Below are 22,475 nucleotides of genomic sequence, written 5' to 3' on the forward strand. Positions count from 1 at the left end.
CTTAGTCATGTGACCAGCCACTTAACTGTCAGATAAAACACAGGGAAGGAGAGGTAGAGTTGGGAAGAGGGAGAGAAAGTGAAGGAAAGATGGATTTTTTAAATATTTTTTTTTAGAATTCTTATTTAACCTTTTATTTAATTAGGCAAGTCGGTTAATAACAAATTCTTCTTTATAATGACGATAATACCAAAAGGCGAAAGACGGGGGAAAGACGTGGGCTGAGATTAAAAAGAAAAAAATAACATTTAAATATAGGACAAAACACAGATCACGACAAGAGAGACGACACAGGCAGGGTGAAAGGCATAGAGCTCGTTATCTTGTAGTCCTAAAAAACGGAAATTAGTTACCTTTGGTTCGTTCAGCCATTCCTATGGGGGAAATGAATAGGGAAAATAAGGTCTGAGGCTTATAGGAGATCTTTAAACGTTTTGTTCTATGAGATAATATGTGTGTTAACACAACCTGTATGAATATGAGGTCTTTATGTGCTTGTTTGGATTACATAAATGCTTCCCAATTCACAAAATGTGATGTTAGCTGTTGAAGATTTTCATAGAACAAAATGTGTAAGATCTGCTAAGCCTGTGTTTACTTCATTTGGGTGTTTGATATCCCCATAGGCTTTGGCCAACGAGCCATGGCTGAGTTAGTGCCTGGTAAATCCCCTGCAGAGAGACAAAGCTGTCCTGTTTCATAACTGACTATGTCTGGCTCTGGTCTGGGGACAAGGTTAGGAGGTGAGACAGACCGACTGTGACTAGACTGGTTCTGCTGCCTGCTGGGCCTGGGTGTAGCAGTAGGACTGAAGGCCAATTCTGTCTGGGATGTAAACACACTATGCCACCCCTGCTGATGGAGTGGTGTTATTACTGCTCTGCCCTGAATGGGAGTGGTTTTGGATTTTGCGTTCAGTCTTCTGAGAGGTCTGACAGTGTCTATTTGACATTTTCTTAATGGATGTTTTTGAATGAGCTTTTCTTGAATGAAAATGATAGACCTATCCGTCTGAATGACACACTTATAGCTTCTTGACTCAACATGGTGGTTTTAAGTGGGTATGCTGCAGTCATGTTTTTGTTTTGATCTCTCTACTAACCAGCCATTTCTCCTGCACCTCTCTGCAGGTCCTCTCCTCCCTCCCCCGCCGGCGGGCAGGCAGCAGGTTGCCATGGAAAACTCGTCGGTGGCGTCCGCGTCCTCAGAGGCGGGCAGCACGCGCTCACAGGAGATTGAGGAGCTGGAGCGCTTCATCGACAGCTACGTGCTGGAGTACCAGGTGCAAGGCCTTCTGGGAGACAAAAACGAGACGTACCTGGACGGAGACAACAAACCCCAGTCCCACATTTCACAGGTTAGCTAAGGCTAATGCTAAACGGACCAGAGTGGCAACATTGATGCTGATACAAGTAGTCTAGGCTTGTCACGATACCAACATTTTGACAAACGATACAATATCAGACGAAGTAGCACGATACCAAATAGTATCGCGTTACCATGGTGGAAAACAAATCAGTGGCCGAGCATCCTGTTCGCTCCGTCCCCCGTTCTCCAAAAACCTGTCACTGAAATTCACACTTCTACTTAATACAACACATTACATTTAACTTCACACTGTTCAGTGTATAGTAGAATACTGCATAGAACGGCTGATTTGCTCATATTGGTTGGTTGCCGATACCGATTATTAGAGGACCAAAAAAGTCGATGCCGATTAATCGGCCGATTTTATAAATCAATAAATGTATTTGTAATAATGACAATTACAACAATACTGAATGAACACTTATTGTAACTTAATATAATACATCAATAAAATCAATTTAGCCTCAAATAAAATGAAACATGTTCAATTTGGTTTAAATAATGCAAAAACGGTGTTGGAGGAGAAAGTAAAAGTGCAATATTTGCCATGTAAGAAAGCTAACGTTTAAGTTCCTTGCTCAGAACTTGAGAACATATGAAAGCTGGTGGTTCCTTTTAACAGGAGTCTTCAATATTCCCAGGTAAGAAGTTTTGGGTTGTAGTTATTATAGGAATTATAGGACAATTTCTCTCTATACAATTTGTATTTAATATACCTTTGACGATTGGATGTTCTTATAGGCACTTTAGTATTGCCAGTGTAACAGTATAGCTTCTGTCCCTCTCCTCGCCCCTACCTGGGCTCGAACCAGGAACACATCGACAATAGCCACCCTCGAAGCAGCGTTACCCATCGCTCCACAAAAGCCGCGGCCCTTGCAGAGCAAGGGGAACAACTACTCCCAAGTCTCAGAGCGAGTGATATTTGAAACGCTATTAGCGAGCATCCCGCTAACTATATAGCCATTTCACATCGGTTACACCAGCCTAATCTCCGGAGTTCATAGTCTTGAAATCATAAACAGCTCAATGCTTGAAGCACAGCAACGAGCTGCTGGCAAAACGCACGAAAGTGCTGTTTGAATGAATGCTTACGAGCCTGCTGGTGCCTACCATCGCTCAGTCAGACTGCTCTATCAAATCATAGACTTAATTATAACATAATAACACACAGAAATAAGAGCCTTAGGTCATTAATATGGTCGAATCTGGAAACTATCATCTCGAAAACAAGACGTTTATTCTGTCAGTGTAATACGGAACCTTTCCGTATTTTATCTATCGGGTGGCATCCATAAATTTAAATTTTCCTGTTACATTGCACAACCTTCGATGTTATGTCATAATTACGTAAAATTCTGGCAAATTATGCGGCCCAAACTGTCGCATATACACTGACTCTGCGTGCAATGAACGCAGGAGAAGTGACACAATTTCACCTGGTTAATATTGCCTGCTAACCTGGATTTCTTTTAGCAAAATATGCATGTTTAAATATATATAGTTCTGTGTATTGATTTTAAGAAAGGCATTGATGTTTATGGTTAGGTACAGTCGTGCAACGATTGTGTTTTTTTCGCAAATATGCTTTTGTTAGATCATCCCACGTTTGGCTAGGTTGGCTGTCTTTGTTAGGAGGAAATAGTCTACACAGAGTTCGCAACGAGCCAGGTTATCAGGCAATATGAACTAAATATGCAGGTTTAAAAATATATACTTGTGTATTGATTTTAAGAAAGGCATTGATGTTTATGGTTAGATACACATTGGAGCAAGACAGTCCTTTTTTGCGAAAACGCACCGCATCGATTATATGCAAAGCAGGACACGCTAGATAACTACTAATTTCATCAACCATGTGTAGTTAACTAGTGATTATGATTGATTGATTGTTTTTTATAAGATAAGTTTAATGCTAGCTAGCAATTTACCTTGCATTCACGAAACAGGCAGGCTCCTTGTGGAGTGCAATGTAATCAGGTGTTTAGAGCGTTGGACTAGTTAACTGTAAGGTTGCAAGATTGAATCCCCGAGCTGACAAGGTAAAAATCTGTAATTCTGCCCCTGAACAAGGTAGTTAACCCACCGTTCCTAGGCTGTCATTGAAAATAAGAATGTGTTCTTAACTGACTTGCCTAGTTAAATAAAGGGGTAAAAAAGAAAATTGGCCAAATCGGTGTCCAAAAATACCGATTTCCGATTGTTATGAAAACTTGAAATCGGCCCTAATTAATCGGCCATTCCGATTAATCGGTCGGCCTCTAGTGTAGGCTGCTGAAGGGAGGATGGCTCATAATGGAGCGAATGGAATCAAACACATAGAAACCATGTGTTTGATACCATTACGCTACAGCCATTACCACGAGCCTGTCCTCCCTAATTAAGGTGCCACGACCTCCTGTGATATACATGTCATGATATACATGACACACATACTCTCTCTCCCTCACTTTCATAAACACACACCACTCTCTCGCTCTCCCACAAACACACAGACTGCTCCCAACTTGTAAAACGTTAGGCACCAAACAATTTAAGAAGCACCAGAAATAATAATTAGCAATGCAGTATTAGTTTAAAATAATTGATTCAATTGTTTTTTATTCCCCTTAATCAATCTACACACAATACACCATAATGACAAAGAAAAACATGTTTTTTAAAATGTTGCACGTTTATAAAAAATAAAAAAACTGAAATATCACATTTACTCAGTATTCAGACCCTTTACTCAGTACTTAGTTGAAGCACGTTTGGCAGTGATTACAGCTTTGAGTCTTCTTGGGTGTGACGCTACAAGCTTGGCACACCTGTATTTGGGGAGTTTCTCCCATTCCTCTCTGCAGATCCTCTCAAGCTCTGTCAGGTTGGATGGGGAGCATTGCTGCACAGCTATTTTCAGGTCTCTCCAGAGATGTTAGATTGTGTTCAAATCTGGGCTCGGGCTGTGCTGCTCAAGGACATTCAGAGACTTGTCCAGAAGCCACTCCTGAGTTGTCTTGGTTGTGTGCTAAGGCGTATTGTCCTGTTGGAAGGTGTGCTAAGTGCTCTGGAACAGGTTTTCATCAAGGATCTCTGTACTTTGCTCCGTTCATCTTTGCCTTGAACGGAGAAAAAAGAACATCCCCACAGCATGATGCTGCCACCACCGTGCTTCACCGTAGTGATGATGCCAGATTTCCTCCAGACGTGCCACTTGGCATTCAGACCTGAGAGTTCACTCTTGGTTTCATCAGACCAGAGAATCTTATTTCTCATAGTCTGAGGGTCTTTAGGTGCCTTTTGGCAAACTCCAAGTGGGCTGTCAAGTGCCTTTTACTGAGGAGTGTCTTCCGTCTGGCCACTCTACCCTAAAAGGCCTGATTTGGTGGAGTGCAGCAGAGATGGTTGTCCTTCTGGAAGGTTCTCCCATGTCCACAGAGGACCTTTAGAGCTCTGTCAGAGTGACCATCGGGTTCTTTTATTCTTTCTTTTGTGTGTGTGTGTGAATTTTTCCCCCTTTTCCCCCTAATTTCGTGGTATCCAATTGTTAGTAGCTAAATAAGATATTTCTGTTTTTTATTTTTAATACGTTTGCAAAATGTTCTAAACCTGTTTTTGCTTTGTCATTATGGGGTATTGTGTGTAGTTTGATTGATTTATGTTGTAATTAAGTTGGAATAAGGCTGTAACGTGACTGTGGAAAAAGTCAAGGGGTGTGAATACTTTCCGAAGGCACTGTAACTCTAAAACCAATACTTGGTGGCTCTTGTATGTGCACAGAAAAAAGGCTAGTTTACCTCATGGGATGCATTGCCAGCTGAGCAGCATTCACAAAATAGACAAGCAAAAATTAGGGGACAACGTTGACCAGCTGGCAGAGGGTGGAGAAGGAGAGATTTGTAAACGTCTTTCTTTCCATCATCATCACAAAATAGTGTTGAGTAATTGTCATTCCAATTTTTCCCCTCTCTCTCCCTCCCTCTGACCTAGTGGACAGAGGACTGCAATGACAAGAAAGACGGGAGTTGGTCACCCTCGTGGGGGAGGGGCTCCACCAAACCAGTGAGTGTTTGGACTGTGTATGATGTGTCTGAATTCTGGAGGAAATGCTGGCTGGCTGGCTGAAGGTCTACACACAACACACAGCTGTGCTGAACCTCCATGTACGATCATTGATGAGGGGTAACAAGATCTCAATGATAGCCAAGGTTACTAACATATGGCTCCAGTCAGACATGCATAAATACTGCACATTACTGCTGTTTCATTGGGTGTCTACTTCTTTGGTCATATAGCAAATGCCCTTTGGACACAACCGTCATAAATAAGCAAGCTCCATGCTGAAAGAGACCAGATGCATTTTGAATTCAATTTATTTAATCTCTGATGGCAGCTTTGCCTACGATGTATCTCAGTTCGAGGCTCCGCTGAAGTGTAGGATGGATGAAGACATGTGTTCGTCACTTGCAAAATGTAGGCAGTACCAGTACGTGTTGTTCTGCCAGTGGTGGAATATAGGGGGTTGTAGCCCGGTTGTATAGCTGAGAACAGAGGCGTGTTCAGTTATGTTTCTGAATGCTGACGTCATAGCCAGGGTTCTTCTAGTCCGGTGGATGGGGTTTCCCCCATGTGTCGCCTCCGGCTTTGTGTTTGTCTGTGCCTGTTGGCAACGACGACGTGGCAGAGCGGGGCGGCAGTGTAGCCTAGTGGTTAGAGCATTGGACAAGTAACCAAAAGGTGGCAAGTTCAAATCCCTGAGCTGACAAAGTACAAAATCTGTCGTTCTGCCCCTGAACAGGCAGTTAACCCACTGTTCCTAGGCCGTCATTGAAAATAAGAATTTGTTCTTAACTGACTTGCCTAGTAAAATAAAGGTAAAAAATTTTTTTTTTTTTTTAAAGTGTATTTGCCCGTGTCTGCTAGCACAGGGCGCAGGGAGACGCACACGTCTCTGGCTCTCTGTCTCCTCCTGTTTCAACCAATGACGTGTGGTAGAGGTCGACTGATTCTTTTTCAATGCTGATGCCGATTATTGGAGGACCAAAAAAAAGCCGGTACCGATCAATCAGACCTTTTGTTATTTTTATATTTTTGTGATAATGACAATTACAACAATACTGAATGATCAATTAACACTTTTATTTTAACTTAATATAATCCATCAATAAAATCAATTTAGTCTCAAATAAATAATGAAACATGTTCAATTTGGTTTAAGTAATGCAAAAACAGTGTTGGAGAAGAAAGTAAAAGTGCAATATGTGTCATGTTAAAAAGCTAACGTTTAAGTTCTTTGCTCAGAACATGAGAACATATGAAAGCTGGTGGTACCTTTTTTACCATGAGTCTTCAATATTCCCAGGTAAGAAGTTTTAGTTTGTAGTTTTTATAGGACTATTTCTCTCTATACCATTTGTATTTCATATACCTTTGACTATTGGATGTTCTAATAGGTACTTTAGTATTGCCAGCCAAATCTCGGGAGTTGACAGACTGCTCTATCAATCATAGACTTAATTATAATATAATAACACAGAAATACGAGCCTTAGGTCATTAATAATAACGGGTGGCATCCGTAAGTCTAAATATTGCTGTTACATTGCACAACCTTCAATGTTATGTCATAATTATGTAATATTCTGGCAAATTAGTTTGCAACGAACCAGGCGGCCCAAACTGTTGCATATACCCTGACTCAATGTGCAATGAACAAAGAGAAGTGACACAATTTCCGTAGTTAATATTGCCTGCTAACATTAATTTTAACTTAATATGCAGGTTTAAAAAATGTATACTTCTGTGTATTGATTTTAAGAAAGGCATTGATGTTTATGGTTAGGTAGAATCGTGCAACGATTGTGCTTTTTTCGCAAATGCGCTTTTGTTAAATCATCCCCCGTTTCTTTGCGTCTTTGTTAGGGAGAAATGGTCTTCACACAGTTCGCAATGAGCCAGGCGGCCCAACCTGCTGCATATACCCTGACTGTAGCACAGAACGCAAGGGAAGTGACACAATTTCCCTAGTTAAAAGAAATTCATGTTAGCAGGTAATATTAACTACATATGCAGGTTTAAAAATATATGCTTGTGTATTGATTTTAAGAAAGGTGTTGATGTTTATAGTTAGGTACACATTGGTGCAACGACAGTGCTTTTTTTCGCGAATGCGCTTGCTAAATCACCAGTTTGGCGAAGTAGGCTGTGATTCAATGATAAATTAACAGGCCCCACATCGATTATATGCAACGCAGGACAAGCTAGTTAACCTAGTAATATCATCAACCATGTGTAGTTAACTAGTGATTATGTGAAGATTGATTGTTTTTTAAAAGATAAGTTTAATGCTAGCTAGCACCTTACCATGGCTCCTTAACCTCTTGAAACTCCCCATCCCGGATCCGGGATTGTGACTAAGCCTCAGGCTCATTAGCATAACGCAACGTTAACGATTTCTGAAAATCGCAAATAAAATGAAAATAATGCGTTTGCTCTCAAGCTTAGCCTTTTCTTAACAACACTGTCATCTCAGATTTTCAAAATATGCTTTTGAACCATAGAAATTGACTAATTTGTGTAAGAGTATGCAAAGCTAGCATAGCATTTTGTGTAGCATGTAGCCCGCAACATTTTCACAAAAGCCAGATAACCAAATAAATAAAATCATTTACCTTTGAAGAGCTTCTGATGTTTTCAATGAGGAGACTCCCAGCCACATACCAAATGCGCAGTGTTTCCTGAAAGCGTCTGTGTGTAGGAGAAATCGTTCCGTTTTCTACATTGCGCCTGGCTACCGAAACGAACCGAAAATGCAGTCACCTACAACGTGAAACTTTTTCCGGATTAACTACATAATATCGACCGAAACATGGCAAACGTTGTTTGGAATCAATCCTCAAGGTGTTTTTTCACATATCTCTTCATTGACATGCAGTTCGTGGAAGCTTGCTTCTCTCTCTGTGCCCCATGGAAAAATACTGGCAGGTGACTTTTGCGCACCAATTTCGGCGCAGGTCACCGGGCGGACACGTGGTAAATGTGGTCTCTTATGGTCAATCTTCCAACGATCTGCCTACAAATACGTCACAATGCTGCAGACACCTTGGGGAAACGACAGAAAGGGCAGACTCATTCCTCTTGCGTTCACAGCCATATAAGGAGATCATGAAAGACAGAGCCTCAAAAATCCTTGTCATTTCCTGGATGCCAAGTCATCTTGGTTTTGCCTGAAGCTCACGTTAAAGGGCACGCACAGAGAAGATATTTGTATTTCTGGACACGTCAGAGTGTTTTCTTTCGAACAGTAGCAATTATATGCATAGTCGAGCATCTTTTTGTGACAAAATATCTTGTTTAAAACGGGAACGTTTTTCTTCCAAAAATGAAATAGCGCCACCATAAGTGTAAGAGGTTAATGCACTCGCATAACAGGTAGTCAGCCTGCCACGCAGTCTCCTCGTGGAGTGCAATGTAATCGGCCATAATCGATGTCCAAAATGCAGATTACCGATTTTGTTATGAAAACTTGAAATCGCCCCTAATTAATCGGCCATTCCGATTAACCGGTCGACCTGTGTGTGGTAGTGTTCCATTGTTAGTGTCGGACCGACCACTGCTTGCCCAGGGTAAGCCCTTTAAAAAATGTTTTGTTTGTTTATGATATGGGAAGTGATTCTCACTATTCTATTTGTTTTGTGTTTAGATGTTCCAAACATATTGCTCTGTATATGTTTTAATGCAGAGACACGAGAGAGAGGGTGAGAAAATGAGTTTTGATCAGTCATGGAAATAAGTGCTGAAAGTATGTTCACTCACTATTTTAAAAAGGTGGAAAACAAGCTATAGGATAAAATACCGGCGTTTTGGCACAAGTACAGACGACTAGTGCTAACGCTACCTAGCAAAAATCAAATATTTGTGAGAAGTATGCGTGCATGCGTTTGAGAGGAGGCAAACCCAAGGCAGCTCATCCTAAAGTCCTCCTCCCTAAGGCGCACACACACACACACACCTTACCTTAGTAGGGCAGGGGTCTTCAAGTAGCTCTTAGCCCACCTATGAGGAGCTCGCCAAGCAATTCTGAAAGTACATGCATTTCTTTTTTTCATTTTTTTTCATTGCAAACCCTCATAAGCTTATGGCTGCTATCCAATCAAAGCCACATTGACATAAACCCAACCCTGGTTAGCCACTATGGGCGTAAAAAGCCAAAAGTAACACAATATTGCCCCTATCTGGTGCGTGCGTTTATCACTTCGTGTGTATCGATGCTAATGATAACCATCTTGTGGGTAGCTCAATGGGGTAGACAGAGATGTTTTCCACAAAAACCTTCTCAACTAAATAGAAAATAGGCTTACCTGACAGAACTATATCATCATTATTTGTATCAATTGATTTGCAAACTCTCCCATGATGTGCCACAGCAGTAGGCCTAACAGGAGAAACCTCACTCGACTGACACATTCCTCTTACTAGACACACAATTAAATGGGATTTGCAATGCAAATCTTTATTTACATGACACAAATGTTTACCTTGTTTCTTTGTGAATAATAATAATAATAATAATAATAATAATAATAATTATATTGAGAGTTGGGGGGGGGGAAACCCAGAACAGAATTAAGAAAAATACAATAGAGCATTTTATGGGGCCTGCCATTCCAAATACAGTTTATTAACCATTATTTTACTGGGTATATTGACAGAAAACACATTTATTTTACACCAAGGGCCCGGGGACACATTGCAGGGTAGAGGAGAAGATTGTGCCTATTTGATTATTTAAAAGTAGCTCTCATGCTAGAAAAGGTTGGAGACCCTTGCCTTAGGGGCTCCCCATAACCAGGAATGCTGTTTCGGCTACATACAATCTTCCTCAGGCTCTGATACTTACATAAACTGCGATGGCTTTGAGTAAGGTAAGGTTTTGATTTTGCTCCAGTCGATGACCTAACATGGTTAGAATGTGCATGTAAAAATTATTCTATAGTTCGGCCTATCGGTTGTGTATGGTAACAATACATTGATACTGTATGGCGAGGTGACCTGAGGTTGAAAGAAAGATTTTATATTTGGGTCAGTATGTACCTTAGGTCATAAAGGCATAGATAGATAGTATGGTTAGGTATGTGAGGTGTTTGTGTTGCTGGAGAGAGAGTGAAGCAGACACTGGGCTGCTTCTGCAGCCTGCCCTCTGGTCTTCTGGGCACTGATTCAGTCATCTGCTTCTTTGCTTCACTTGCATTTGAACTAAGCAGTTGGAGCCCTTTCTAAGCCCTTGTTTGTACACAGTGACTTGAGGCTGTCTTGTGGACAGTTGGGTTGGTTGTAGTCAGGTAAAAACTGAGGGTTAGAGTGTCTGAGGTGTCTCGGTTTCTGAGGAAGAGATTTGAGGACAGCATTTTCAGGATAGCAGTGTAACTTGACTTCTCTAGGATCACAGAGGACCTAGTTTTCACTTCCATCTCAATCTGCACAGTCATGACTCATGTTGCTCCCATATCTATTCCAGAAACAGAGAGCTATTCAGATGCTGATCAGGCCCTTGTGAGGATGTATTAATTTTAACCTAGGCTGCAGTCCCAATGGCACCCTAATCCCGAGAAATGCACTACTTTTGACCAGGGCCGATAGGGTGACGCAGCTTTAGTCTTTCTCCATCTCAGCTGTTACTGTGGGCTAAGGAAAATGATAAAGGAGAGGGAGGAAAAGGGGAGACATATTATTCTTTGTATCATCGCCTGATATATATTTTTTCCTTTCCCAAGCACTAGGCTGTCATTTGGTGGGATAAGGCGGCTGCGTGACGTCTGACAAATGACTTTGTGAGAGGCACTGATGAAATAATCAAATGACATGACATTGAATGAACAGAGAACATGACTTTCTGGCCTGGCCTGTTGAGTCTCTCTGTGTGGTATCTGCGTACAGTGTTGTGGGTCTGGGTTGTGTGCATCAGGGAGAAAACGTTACATTTTTTTTGTGAAACAGGTTGTCTAAAACTGCTCTGAGGAATGTACACACACAGACATAAACCACTAGGGAAGGACTGGATGAGGGGGAACGGCTCACCAGGGGTTAGCGGAACACCCCAGACAGCCAGTCAGGCAGGCAGTCTGTAGTAGGGTTAAGAGGTGTGTGTGTGTGTGTGTGTGTGTCCGTCCATCCACTGAACCAAGGCACTGACTTTGGCTGCTCTATTTGTCAACCTGTATGTATGCATGCAGCCAGCCAGCCAGCCTATGCATGCAGCCAGCCAGCCTGTACTGGTCACAGTCTGGCCCCATGGCCAGACTGTGACCATTGGGACAAAACAGTCACTGGCTGCTGCAACCTTTATTCAGCCAGCAGCAGTCAGTTGTGCTTAGCAGCACTGAGTCAGAATGGCCATGGGGAGCTGTGGTTACTCGGTGTTACCAGCCCTGTCAGCATTCTCCTTCTCCCTTGCTAACCAACATGACCAACTCCCCTCCCTCCACCCACACCTCTCTCTCCCTCGCTTTTTTCTCTTCCTCCCTCACTCAGTGCTCATGGTAACATTCATCATGTAAATGGTCTTCAGACTCAGCAGCAGACACAGACCTGCCTGATAGACAATTACAGACCTATCTCAATTTATTACCCCACACCGCTGCTAACCACAAACTGTGGATGGGAATATATTGGATCCTTACTCTCCACTCCTCCCTCATAGATAATAGAAATGTGTCTTATTGACAATACAATCAGCATTGCATATCACATGTTCTGTGTTTTTTGCAAAGGAGGATTTGATATGGTATTGATCTTAATCCCTCTCATCCACCCACTTTCTATCTCTGTCTGTCTCTACCCCCCCCCCCTCCTCCCTGCAGGATGAGTGGGATCACAGTAGTAATGGCAGTACAGGGTCCAGGCCCAGCTCTGGCTCTAGACCTGGTTCAGGCTCCAGGTCTGGTAGCAGGGGGAGGAACAACCAATTCAGAGGGCCAGCCAAGGTACAGGTAACTAACCATCCTACTGCTTTTACATTAGACCACCACGTCCCCAGACATTTAGCTCTATCATCAGTTACAGCAAAAAACTGTGTGCCTTTCATGATCAGGAAACATCCATTCCTGTATTTTCAGATACTTGAGGGAGGGTAGCCTATCTATTTGGCATGTAGCTAGCTAAGCAAACAACTTGTCATTTATCTTGCTTGTTGAGAGATTAGGCTTTTTTTAGAAAGAGCTTGACATTTGCAAGTATTTGCGTTGAACTCGTCCTGGTAAAGTTATCTGTTACCAAATCAAGCAATATTTGGAAATAACCTTCCAGTTTATCCCCTGACAGTTAGCTCGTTAACTAGCCAAATTGGTGTGCTCTGTCGTTAGCTACTGTAACTAACTAGTCAATTTGACATGGTCCATCAATTCATCTTGTAGCCCAAGGGTCTCCTACAGGTCCATCGAGGGATACCAGTAGCTCGGAGCCCACCTATGAGTAGCTCATGAACAAATCTCACACGTATCAGACACCTCAAGCTCCCGACTACTATCTAATCCACATTGACTAGTTTGTCACAATTGGCTTAAAAAGCCAAAGGTAAGAATATCTACCAATTCATTTCCAGCAATATTGCCTGTATGGTGCGTATGTTTGTCTATCATTTACTTCATGTAGTCAGTTAGCGATGATGATGATAACTGTCTTCCGGGTAGACAAACTTTCCCCCAAAACTTCTCAATTTAATGTTAACTGCAAAGTAAATATGGGGAAAAAAGTCCCTTACATACATTGTGATGGGATGATCATCTTTCCACTGAATGGTACTTTAAAGGATGTATATGAAACAAGGGGTCATGGAGAAGGAAACACACAAGCACCGTAGTATTATTTGTCATTCTATATAGAGTGCATTTGGAATGTATTCCGACCCCTTGACCTTTTCCACATTTTCTTACGTTGGTCTTATTCTAAAATTGATTAAATTGTTTTTTTTCCCCCTCATCAATCTACACACAATACTCCTTAAACCTCTTGATACTCCCCATCCCGGATCCGGGATCGTGAATAAAGCCTCAGGCTCATTAGCATAACGCAACGTTAACGATTTCTGAAAATCGCAAATAAAATGAAAATAATGCGCCTGCTCTCAAGCTTAGCCTTTTCTTAACAACACTGTCATCTCAGATTTTCAAAATATGCTTTTGAACCATAGCAAAGAGTATGGCAAGCTAGCTTAGCATTTTGCGTAGCATTTAGCACGCAACATTTTCAAATAAAATCATTTACCTTTGAAGAGCTTCGGATGTTTTCAATGAGGAGACTCTCAGTTACATAGCAAATGTTCAGTTTTTCCTGAAAGAATCTTTGTGTAGGAGAAATCGCTCCGTTTTGTACATCACATTTGGCAACTGAAACGAACCGAAAATTCAGTCACCAAAACGTCAAACTTTTTCCGACTTAACTCCATAATATCGACCGAAACATGGCAAACGTTGTTTAGAATCAATCCTCAAGGTGTTTTTTCACATATCTCTTCATTGATATGCAGTTCGCTTGGAAAAATACAAGCAGCTGAAAATGACGCACCAATTTCGACGGAGGACACCGGGCGGACACCTGGAAAATGTAGTCTCTTATGGTCAATCTTCCAATGATATGCCTACAAATACGTCACAATGCTGCAGACACCTTGGGGAAACGACAGAAAGGGCAGGCTCATTCCTCTCGCATTCACAGCCATATAAGGAGACAATGGAAAACGGAGCCTCAAAAATCGTGCTGATTTCCTGGTTGCCGTTTCATCTTGGTTTTGCCTGTAGCTCCCGTTCTAGGGCACCCACAGACAATATCTTTGCAGTTCTGGAAAATTCAGAGTGTTTTCTTTCCAAAGCTATCAATTATATGCATAGTCGAGCATCTTTTTGTGACAAAATATCTTGTTTAAAACGGGAACGTTTTTCATCCAAAAATGAAATTGCGCCCCCAGAGTTTCAAGAGGTTAATGACAAATGGCAAAAACAGATTATTAGAAAATGTTGCAAAAAATATCACTATCACATTTACATAAGTATTCACATCTTTTACTCAGTACTTTGTTGAAGGATCTTTAGCAGCGATTACAGCCTTGAGTCTTGGGTATGACGCTACAAGCTTGGCACACCTGTATCTGGGGAGTTTCTCCCATTCCGCTCTGTCGGGTCGGATGGGGATCGTTGCTGCACAGCTATTTTCAGGTCTCTCCAGAGATGTTAGATCGGGTTCAAGCCCGGGCTCTGGCTGGGCCACTCAACGACAAACAGAGACTCCTGCATAGTCTTGGCTCTGCTAAGGGTCGTTGTTCTACTGGAAGGTGAACCTTCGCCCCAGTCTGAGGTTCTGAGCGCTCTGGAGCAGGTTTTCATCAAGGACCTCTCTGTACTTTGCTCCATTCATCTTTCCCTCGATCCTGACTAGTCTCCAAGTCCCTGCCGCTGAAAAAAACATTCCCACGGCATGATGCTGCCACCACCATGCTTCACGTAGGATTGGTGCCAGGATTCCTCCAGATGTGACATTTGGCATTCAGGCCAAAGAGTTCAATCTTGGTTTCATCAGACCAGAGAATCTTGTCTTTCATGGTCTGGGAATCTTTAGGTGCCTATAGGCCAACTCCAAGTGAGCTGTCGTGCCTTTTTCTGAAGAATGGCTTCCTTCTGGCCACTCTAACATATAGGCCTGATTGGTGGTGCTGCAGAGATGGTTGTCCTTCTGGAAGGTTTTCCTATTTCCACAGAAGAGCTCTGTCAAAGTAACAAAATGTGGAAAAAGTCAAGGGGTCTGAATACTTTCCCGAATGCACTGTATACTGAACAAAAATATAAACATAACATGCAACAATTTCAAAGATTTTCCTGAGTGACGTTTCGTAGAAGATAATCATTCAATCCAAATAAATTCATTAGGGCCTAATCTGTGGATTTCACATGACTGGCCAGCCCAGCCAATCAGAATTAGTTTTCCCCACAACAAGGCTTATATACTCCTCAGCACTCTACAGCCCCCTGCAGGTGAAGAAGTCGGATGTGGAGGTCCTGAGCTGGCGTGATGACACGTGGTCTGCCTTTGAGGCTTGTTGGACGTACTGCCAAATTCTCTAAAACGACGTTGGAGAAATTAACATTAAATTCTCTGGTAGTCAGCATGCTAATTGCACATTCCCTCAACTTGACATTTGTGGCATTGTGTTGAGTGACCAAACTACACATTTTAGTGGCCTTATTGTCCCCAGCACAAGGTGCACATGTGTAATGTGCATGCTATTTAAACAGCTTCTTAATTTGCCACACCTGTCAGGTGGATGGATTATCTTAGCAAAGGAGAGATGCTCACTTACAGAGATGTAAACAAATGTTTGCCCAACATTTGAGACAAATAAGTTTTTTTGTGTTGTATGGAACATTTCTGGGATCTTTTATTTCAGCTCATGAAACATGGGACCAATATTTTGCATATTTATATTTTTGTTGAGTATATTAACATTTCATCCCTAAAAAATAAACAATATGAAATTTAAACCAACAGTTTGCAAAGTATTTTGAACGTTCTGAAATAATGGACTTTGACATCACTCAAGGAACCAGTCAATCAACTGCAGCAAATTACTATAGCAGTGGCCATGGATGTAACCTGGAAAAGGATGAATATTTTTGTTGAAATCGATAGGCCATTGCCTAATACCAGAATTAAGATGGACTTGCCTTAATTTTTTTTGTAACAGTTTTGTAAAAGTTGTTTGCCCTGTTAAAATGTTTCCTTATACACCCTTTAACATGTCAATGACTGTTAGCATTCAAACCAGTTGACGCGAGGCGTTCCCCGAGGGGAACGCCACCCCCCCCCCGTTCAGGGGAACGGTGGCGCATGGAATGCAAAAATATTCTTAGAAATATTTAACCTCTACACATTAACAAGTCCAATAGCTCAAATGAAAGATAAACACCTTGTTCATCTACCCAGCGAGTCAGATTTCTAAAATGTTTTACGGCGAAAACATAGCACATATTTATTTCAAACCACCACAAAGACACAGACGATATGCAGCCATTTTGTCGAACAAAAGATGCAATCACAAACGCAGGATTAAAATTAAAATAATTCACTAACCTTTTGAAAATCTTCATCAGATGACAGTAATATGACATTTATTTACAGTACATTTATGTTTTTTTCAATAATATGCAATTTATATCCATAAATCTCCATTTACATTGACGCCATGTTCAAAAAATGCTAAAAAAAACGTCCGGAGAAATTATAGAAAGCTCCGCCAGATAACAGAAATACACATCATAAACTTTGACTAAATATACATGTTCTACATATAGTTAGAAAGATACACTGCTTCTTAATGCAACCGCTGTGTTACATTTATTTTTAACGTTACAGAATTCGTTCACTAGGCAATAATCTGAGGCGGCGCTCAGACGTAAGCAATATTTCTCAGCTATGTTGGAGTCAGAAATACAAAATTACAACATAAAATTACAACATAAATATTCCCTTACCTTTGATGGTCTTCGATCAGAATGTAGTGGAAGGAGTCATACTTACCCAATACATCGTTTGGTTTCAAGTCGTGTGTCTTTGTATTAGCATATGCTAACAGCTTCAGCTGAAATGCATCCAAAATGACTTCTGGTCCCGCACAGTTGCGCATCAAAACTTCAAAATTACATATTATATGTCGACTAAACTGGTCAAACTAAGTGCAGAATCAACCTTTAGGATGTTATTAACGTACAAAACAATTGGCGATTAGACCGGACAAAAGCAACTCCTCTCAGACAATCTGGAACGGAGGAATGACTGTGTACGATTCGCGCCAGAACGCGCATCTATTTTCTCGCGACATCCAGTATTTTGCCTGCCAAAGGGTCAAAGCTTGTGGGATTTGCACAATGAAATGCTCTGTTGGAAGAAGACATCTCACGGAAGACACAGAAACTGATCCCATATCCATAGCTGGTTGGGAAGGGTGGGGTCGATGACGTCAAAGTTGGCCCAACTTTCCTGATGAGAAAAATAGTTTGGGAGATTGGCTGCCCTGTTCTGCTATACATACAGACATAATTCAAACGGTTTTAGAAGCTTTCAAGTGTTTTCTATTCAATAATTATTATTATATGCATATATTTGCAATTTTGGACAGATTTTTTTTCAGTTTACTATGGGCACGCAATTCATCCAAAGGGGGCAGTAATTGTCCCGAGTCTTAACAGGATTAGTTCAATGAAGCAACGTGACAATGGACACCAAGATGCCCCCTTTTGATCAATATTAGCTGTAGTAGTAGACGTGTTCTGTAAAGTGATATATAGATAATACACTGTTGTAATGTGTTGTCTTTCAGAACGGGAACAGAGAAGGGTCCTTTGACATCCTGGGTACTGACATCTGGGCTGCTAACACCATGGACTCTCATGGGTATGTCATGTATGTAACTATTTACTCATTCATTACTCACCACCACCCCACAGCTCTCCTTCACCACACACACCACAGTAACACCATGGACTCATGGGTATGTCATGTATTGACAAACACGTTTCCTACCCATCAATGGAGAGGAAAAATATGCAGTATTACAAGTTTCCACAGATGTATAGCTTGTAGTCTGTTTACATTCACAGGCTTCATTGTCTTTATGGGTGGTTGGATGGTGATAGTCCAGGTTAGCCTGACTACACGTCCATATCGCTCCTGCCAAACACCACGCTCACTGAGTGTGGATTTGGATTCCTCCCCGACGTCTTGTAAAATGCAAACACGTTCTGATTGGTCCCAGAAACTGATGGGTTGGGCAAGAGCAGGCCAACACTAATCAAGTCAATGGCTTTGATACTCTGATTGGTTGGAGACTATCCAATCGCTGAATAATTAGTTTTATAACCCCCTCATTTTGACATCGGCACAAATGACTTCTAGGATGGCAGTTTCAGAATGAATGTATAGACTGATTGATAGAGCAGCGGAATTAACTTCAGGACGAGTCGTCAGGCAAGTGGGCTGGTGTCTTCAGCTTTTGAAACTGTACGGTCTCTTGTCCTCATATAGTGGTGGCTACCCTCTCCAGACCAGGCAAGCTGATGCTAGGAAAACATTACCTGCTTTGGTGTTGTCAGACTAGAGATAGAAGAGAGAAAAAAAGCCACAGGGGTCAGACTGTTCTAACAAAATAACTACATTAGCAACGGCTTAGCCTCAGGCTAAATGAAATACATTTACAGCCACACCTTCTTTCAGCATCAGCAAGCTGTTTTTTAATTGCTGATGATATCTGCCCCCTAGCAGTTTAAACAAGGGAAAATGTGGTTTGTTCTGATTTAACAATTCATAACAGCATTTGTTTTGTTATGAATCCCAGAGTTATTTTTTTTTTTTTTTTGCTACAAGCTTAATTAGCTGAGTTTCTCTATTTATTGAAGACATAACGACAATTTCACCTTTCTGAGTATGCACCCAAAATGGTACCATTTGGGATGCAGCCTGAGATTCAGCTCTTGGCCTGTTTGTGATGCCATTTAGAGGGGTAGACTCACTCTGTAATCACACATGCATGCTACGAAGATGAACACGTATACAAAACAAACTCTTCTGGGATGAGATGGCCAACTGTTTTTGGGAGGTTTTAAAAAAGAAGCCGAACCAGCACTGAAAAACAAAGGCTTGAATCTCTTGCGTGACCCAGTAGCTAGGTAGGTGTGTTGAATAAAAGGAGAGCGGTGTTATGTGATGATGACATAGTGGGGGTGGGTGTTGGGTGTCGCCAGTGTAGTTGGAGGCTGCCATGGTAATGCCATATTAACTTTTCCTCAAAGAGGTTGTTATTAAATCACGTTGGTATAGAAGGAAGGAGGAAGCCACGTACACAACATGGAAGCCCGCCCTGTTACTACGACAAACTGTAATTGGATTAGTCAGAACCCCTTCTCCAGGACCAGGGGCTGTATTTGCTTACAAACAAGTTTTTATATTCTGTATCAGATTCATGATAGATTCATGTAATGGCTGGATTAAAACTGCCACTTTTTCAATTTTGTGATTTATGTTTTAATCAGCACACTGTGAAACATATGGTAACATCGTCTGATTTTTAAAGGAGCTATTAGCCGGGCATCATCAGGGGGTAATTTAAAGTAGTTAGGATGACCGGGCATCTTCAGGGGGTGTTCCTAAAGTAGCTAGGCTGCCTATATGCATCATTAGGGGGCAGCTAGGCTTCAGTGGTGTTTTGGGTGATTTAAAATGATGATCACATGTCTAAGCCCCCTTGTTTTGGGGGCTTAGAGAAGTGGGCAGATGGTAGAGTAGATGGAGTTAGTGATGGTCTGGAGACAGGGAATGGAGACTTCACAGTTTATGCTCTGAGTGGATGCTCTAAGAACAGTGGGTGTCTTTCCTGCTATTAACAGACCTCGTCCTGTCCTGTGTTGTAGTTGGGCGTCCAGCCTGAGTGTATTAACTGTCATGTCATCTTCCTCACCTAAGTTGTGTTGTTTTTGTAGGGGGGCAACATGGGACCTCCAGCCTGAGAAGCTGGACTTCAGCCAGTTCCACAGGAAACCCTTCCGGGGAACACCAAAGCACCTTCCACACATCGACAGAGAGGGGTCAGTGCATCTTCAGCCTCAATTAAAAAAATTAAATAAAAGGCTCCTGTCCAAAGGCTCCTTGACTTGAATATAGAGGAACATGGTCACTCATGGTCACTCCTAATTCACTCGCTACTTTCGCACCATTTTCCCTTGGCCCTAACCCTTCAATGTTTCCTCTTTGCAGATCTGAAAGCCCATACATCCCTCCCATTGATCCTCTTCCATGGGATAAACATGACAATGATGATGCTGGTCCATTCCATTACTACTTAGAACTGTAGGTGTCTGTAGCCTCTGCTAGACTCTTCCTTCCCCAGTTCTCTCAGCCTCAGTACTGGGTTATCATATAGGCTCAATCTCAATGAGTCTTTCCACGATTCCTCACAACCTATCCTCACATCCTTCTCAACCATATTGGAGAAGGTCCAAGGTCCTGCCCCTCAAACCTTCTTCTCCAATGAGTTTTGAGAAGGAGGCGAGAAAAGAGAATGTGAGGAATGGAGGAAAGATGAACTGAGAATGAGCCACAGCCCACTGTATAAGGAAGTCCCTATCAGAGCCCAATCTACCACACCTGTTCACCCTGTCTCCATCTGTGTGTCTGTTTCTGTCTTTCAGGATGATGAAAGGCAAGTTTGAATATGATGATGGGATCAACTTGAACGACATGGAGCAGTTCCTGCCAGGCCTTACTGTAAGTTACCGATCTTCTATCTCTATCCTCTTCTGTAGATAGAAGACTCAATCTTTATCTCTCTCTCTTAGAGGTTAGAGCATTGGGCCGGTAACCGAAAGGTTGATGGATCGAATCACCGAGCTGACAAAGTAAAAATCTGTCATTCCTCCCCTGAACAAGGCGGTTAACCCACTGTTCCCCAGTAGGCCGTCATTGTAATAAGCATTTGTTCTTAATAACTGGCTTGCCTAGTTAAATAAAGGTTAACATTTTTATAAATAAATAAAAATCCTCTTTCTGCTTTCTATCAAGACCATAAACCTACTTGTTGGTATGGAGCTCCACCTGATGGTTAGAAGATTGAACAACTGTACTTTAGTGAAAGAAAGGTATTGAGTATTCTTGTGTGAGTGGAGTGACTACTAGTGGTGAAATATTGTCCCTTTACTGCCACCCTGTGGTAGTTTCAAGGTAAATTCCATCCATCCTCATCATAATGCACTGTAGTGCTGATGAAACTTAACCTTTCCTGGATCTCTGGATCTATCTTACTAATGCTTGAAAACCTTAAATAGAAAACATCCCTAAAGACCAAGGTGGGTGTGTAATTTTCTTTAGCTCTGTAGCCAATATAACTGTAAAACAATGCAATTCAGTAAACTTGAATCATCCCAAGGGGCAGTTATTGCTGGCAGGAATAGGATACAGATACAACTAGGTTGGGTCTTGCATGTCTACAGTACTGCGTCACTGTGTGCCAGTCAGGTTTTTCTGCTCTGCAGTGGTCTGCTGACAGGCAGGATGTTGGCACAGGGTCACTGGAGGGTCATGAGGACAGGGCAGGACACACACACAAACACACACACATCCCCCCCACCGCTGACCACGTCACAGCCCTGCCAGCCAGCCAGCCATGACGCCAGGCCAAGCAAGTCTCCAGGCTATTGTTATCGTTTCATCGTGACCACCGTCTCCTTTGCCCGGCTGCATTCTAAAATACACAGATTCCCCAAAACAACATAAGGGAAGGAACTGTGACTGCAAGGATGCAGATGACCCTGAAAGTAAAACTCAAGTCATAGCCAAAAAAGTAGAAAATAGACCAAAGACAGTACCTCCTCAAGATGACTGAATATAAGTGTTTATGATCATGCTTCCTCTACTCTGCAGTGCCTGATACTATTTATCATGAGACCTGGCAATGCCAGTCCTGTTTCCCTCACAGTATTTGTCAATAGTGACATTCAGTGGGTCTGATGCCAATTGCCCTCTGTTGGTCTTAGTAACTCAGCCACATAGAGCTCTCTATTGTCCCCTGCTAGGATCCTGTGACCAGGACCAGCCAGTCAGTCCCTGGGTTTACCTCACTGATAACCTGACTAAATATAGCAGCAGACCACGCCAGGCCTCTAAGCCTCTGTGATTGACTGGAGCTATGTGTGTACAATGCCGTGAAAAGATTTTTCTCTGCATATTTTTTGTTCAATCAATACCTAATATTAGATCAAAGGAACCTGAGTGAACAAATAACATTTAGATGATTCTTTTAATTTTATTAACAAAGTTATTCAACATCAAATGCCCCTTTGTGTACAAGTAATTGCTCCTTTACACTCAATAACTGGTTGTGCCACCTTTCGCTGTAATGCCTGCAACCGAACACTTCCTGTATGGAAGAATTTTTGCCCACTCTTCCATGCAGAACCACTTTAACTATGTAACATTTGTGGGTTTTCGAGCATGAACTGCTCGTTTCAGGTCCTGTCACATCTCAATCGGGTTTAGGTCTGGACATTGAGTAGGCCATTCCAAAACTTTGAATGTGCTTCTTTTCAGACATTC

At 41.9% G+C, this 22,475-nt stretch overlaps 1 protein-coding gene across 3 annotated transcripts in view; it reads left to right on the plus strand.

The window, feature by feature from the left end:
* LOC135517584 (CBP80/20-dependent translation initiation factor-like) overlaps positions 1-22,475 on the plus strand; it is a 78,142-nt gene that overhangs the window by 13,709 nt on the left and 41,958 nt on the right. Inside the window, exons 2-8 of one of the 3 annotated variants that reach the window (XM_064942019.1) lie at positions 1,131-1,357; positions 5,341-5,412; positions 12,209-12,337; positions 17,713-17,795; positions 19,868-19,972; positions 20,142-20,234; positions 20,576-20,651. In XM_064942019.1, coding sequence (XP_064798091.1) covers positions 1,175-1,357; positions 5,341-5,412; positions 12,209-12,337; positions 17,713-17,795; positions 19,868-19,972; positions 20,142-20,234; positions 20,576-20,651 — 741 coding nt within the window. In that variant the 5' untranslated portion in view covers positions 1,131-1,174. The remainder of the gene's footprint in view (positions 1-1,130; positions 1,358-5,340; positions 5,413-12,208; positions 12,338-17,712; positions 17,796-19,867; positions 19,973-20,141; positions 20,235-20,575; positions 20,652-22,475) is intronic. The other 2 variants (XM_064942020.1, XM_064942021.1) reach the window with 2 other exon arrangements.

Source organism: Oncorhynchus masou, chromosome 28 (assembly GCF_036934945.1).
Source record: "Oncorhynchus masou masou isolate Uvic2021 chromosome 28, UVic_Omas_1.1, whole genome shotgun sequence".
Classification (NCBI taxonomy): Eukaryota; Metazoa; Chordata; class Actinopteri; order Salmoniformes; family Salmonidae; genus Oncorhynchus; species Oncorhynchus masou.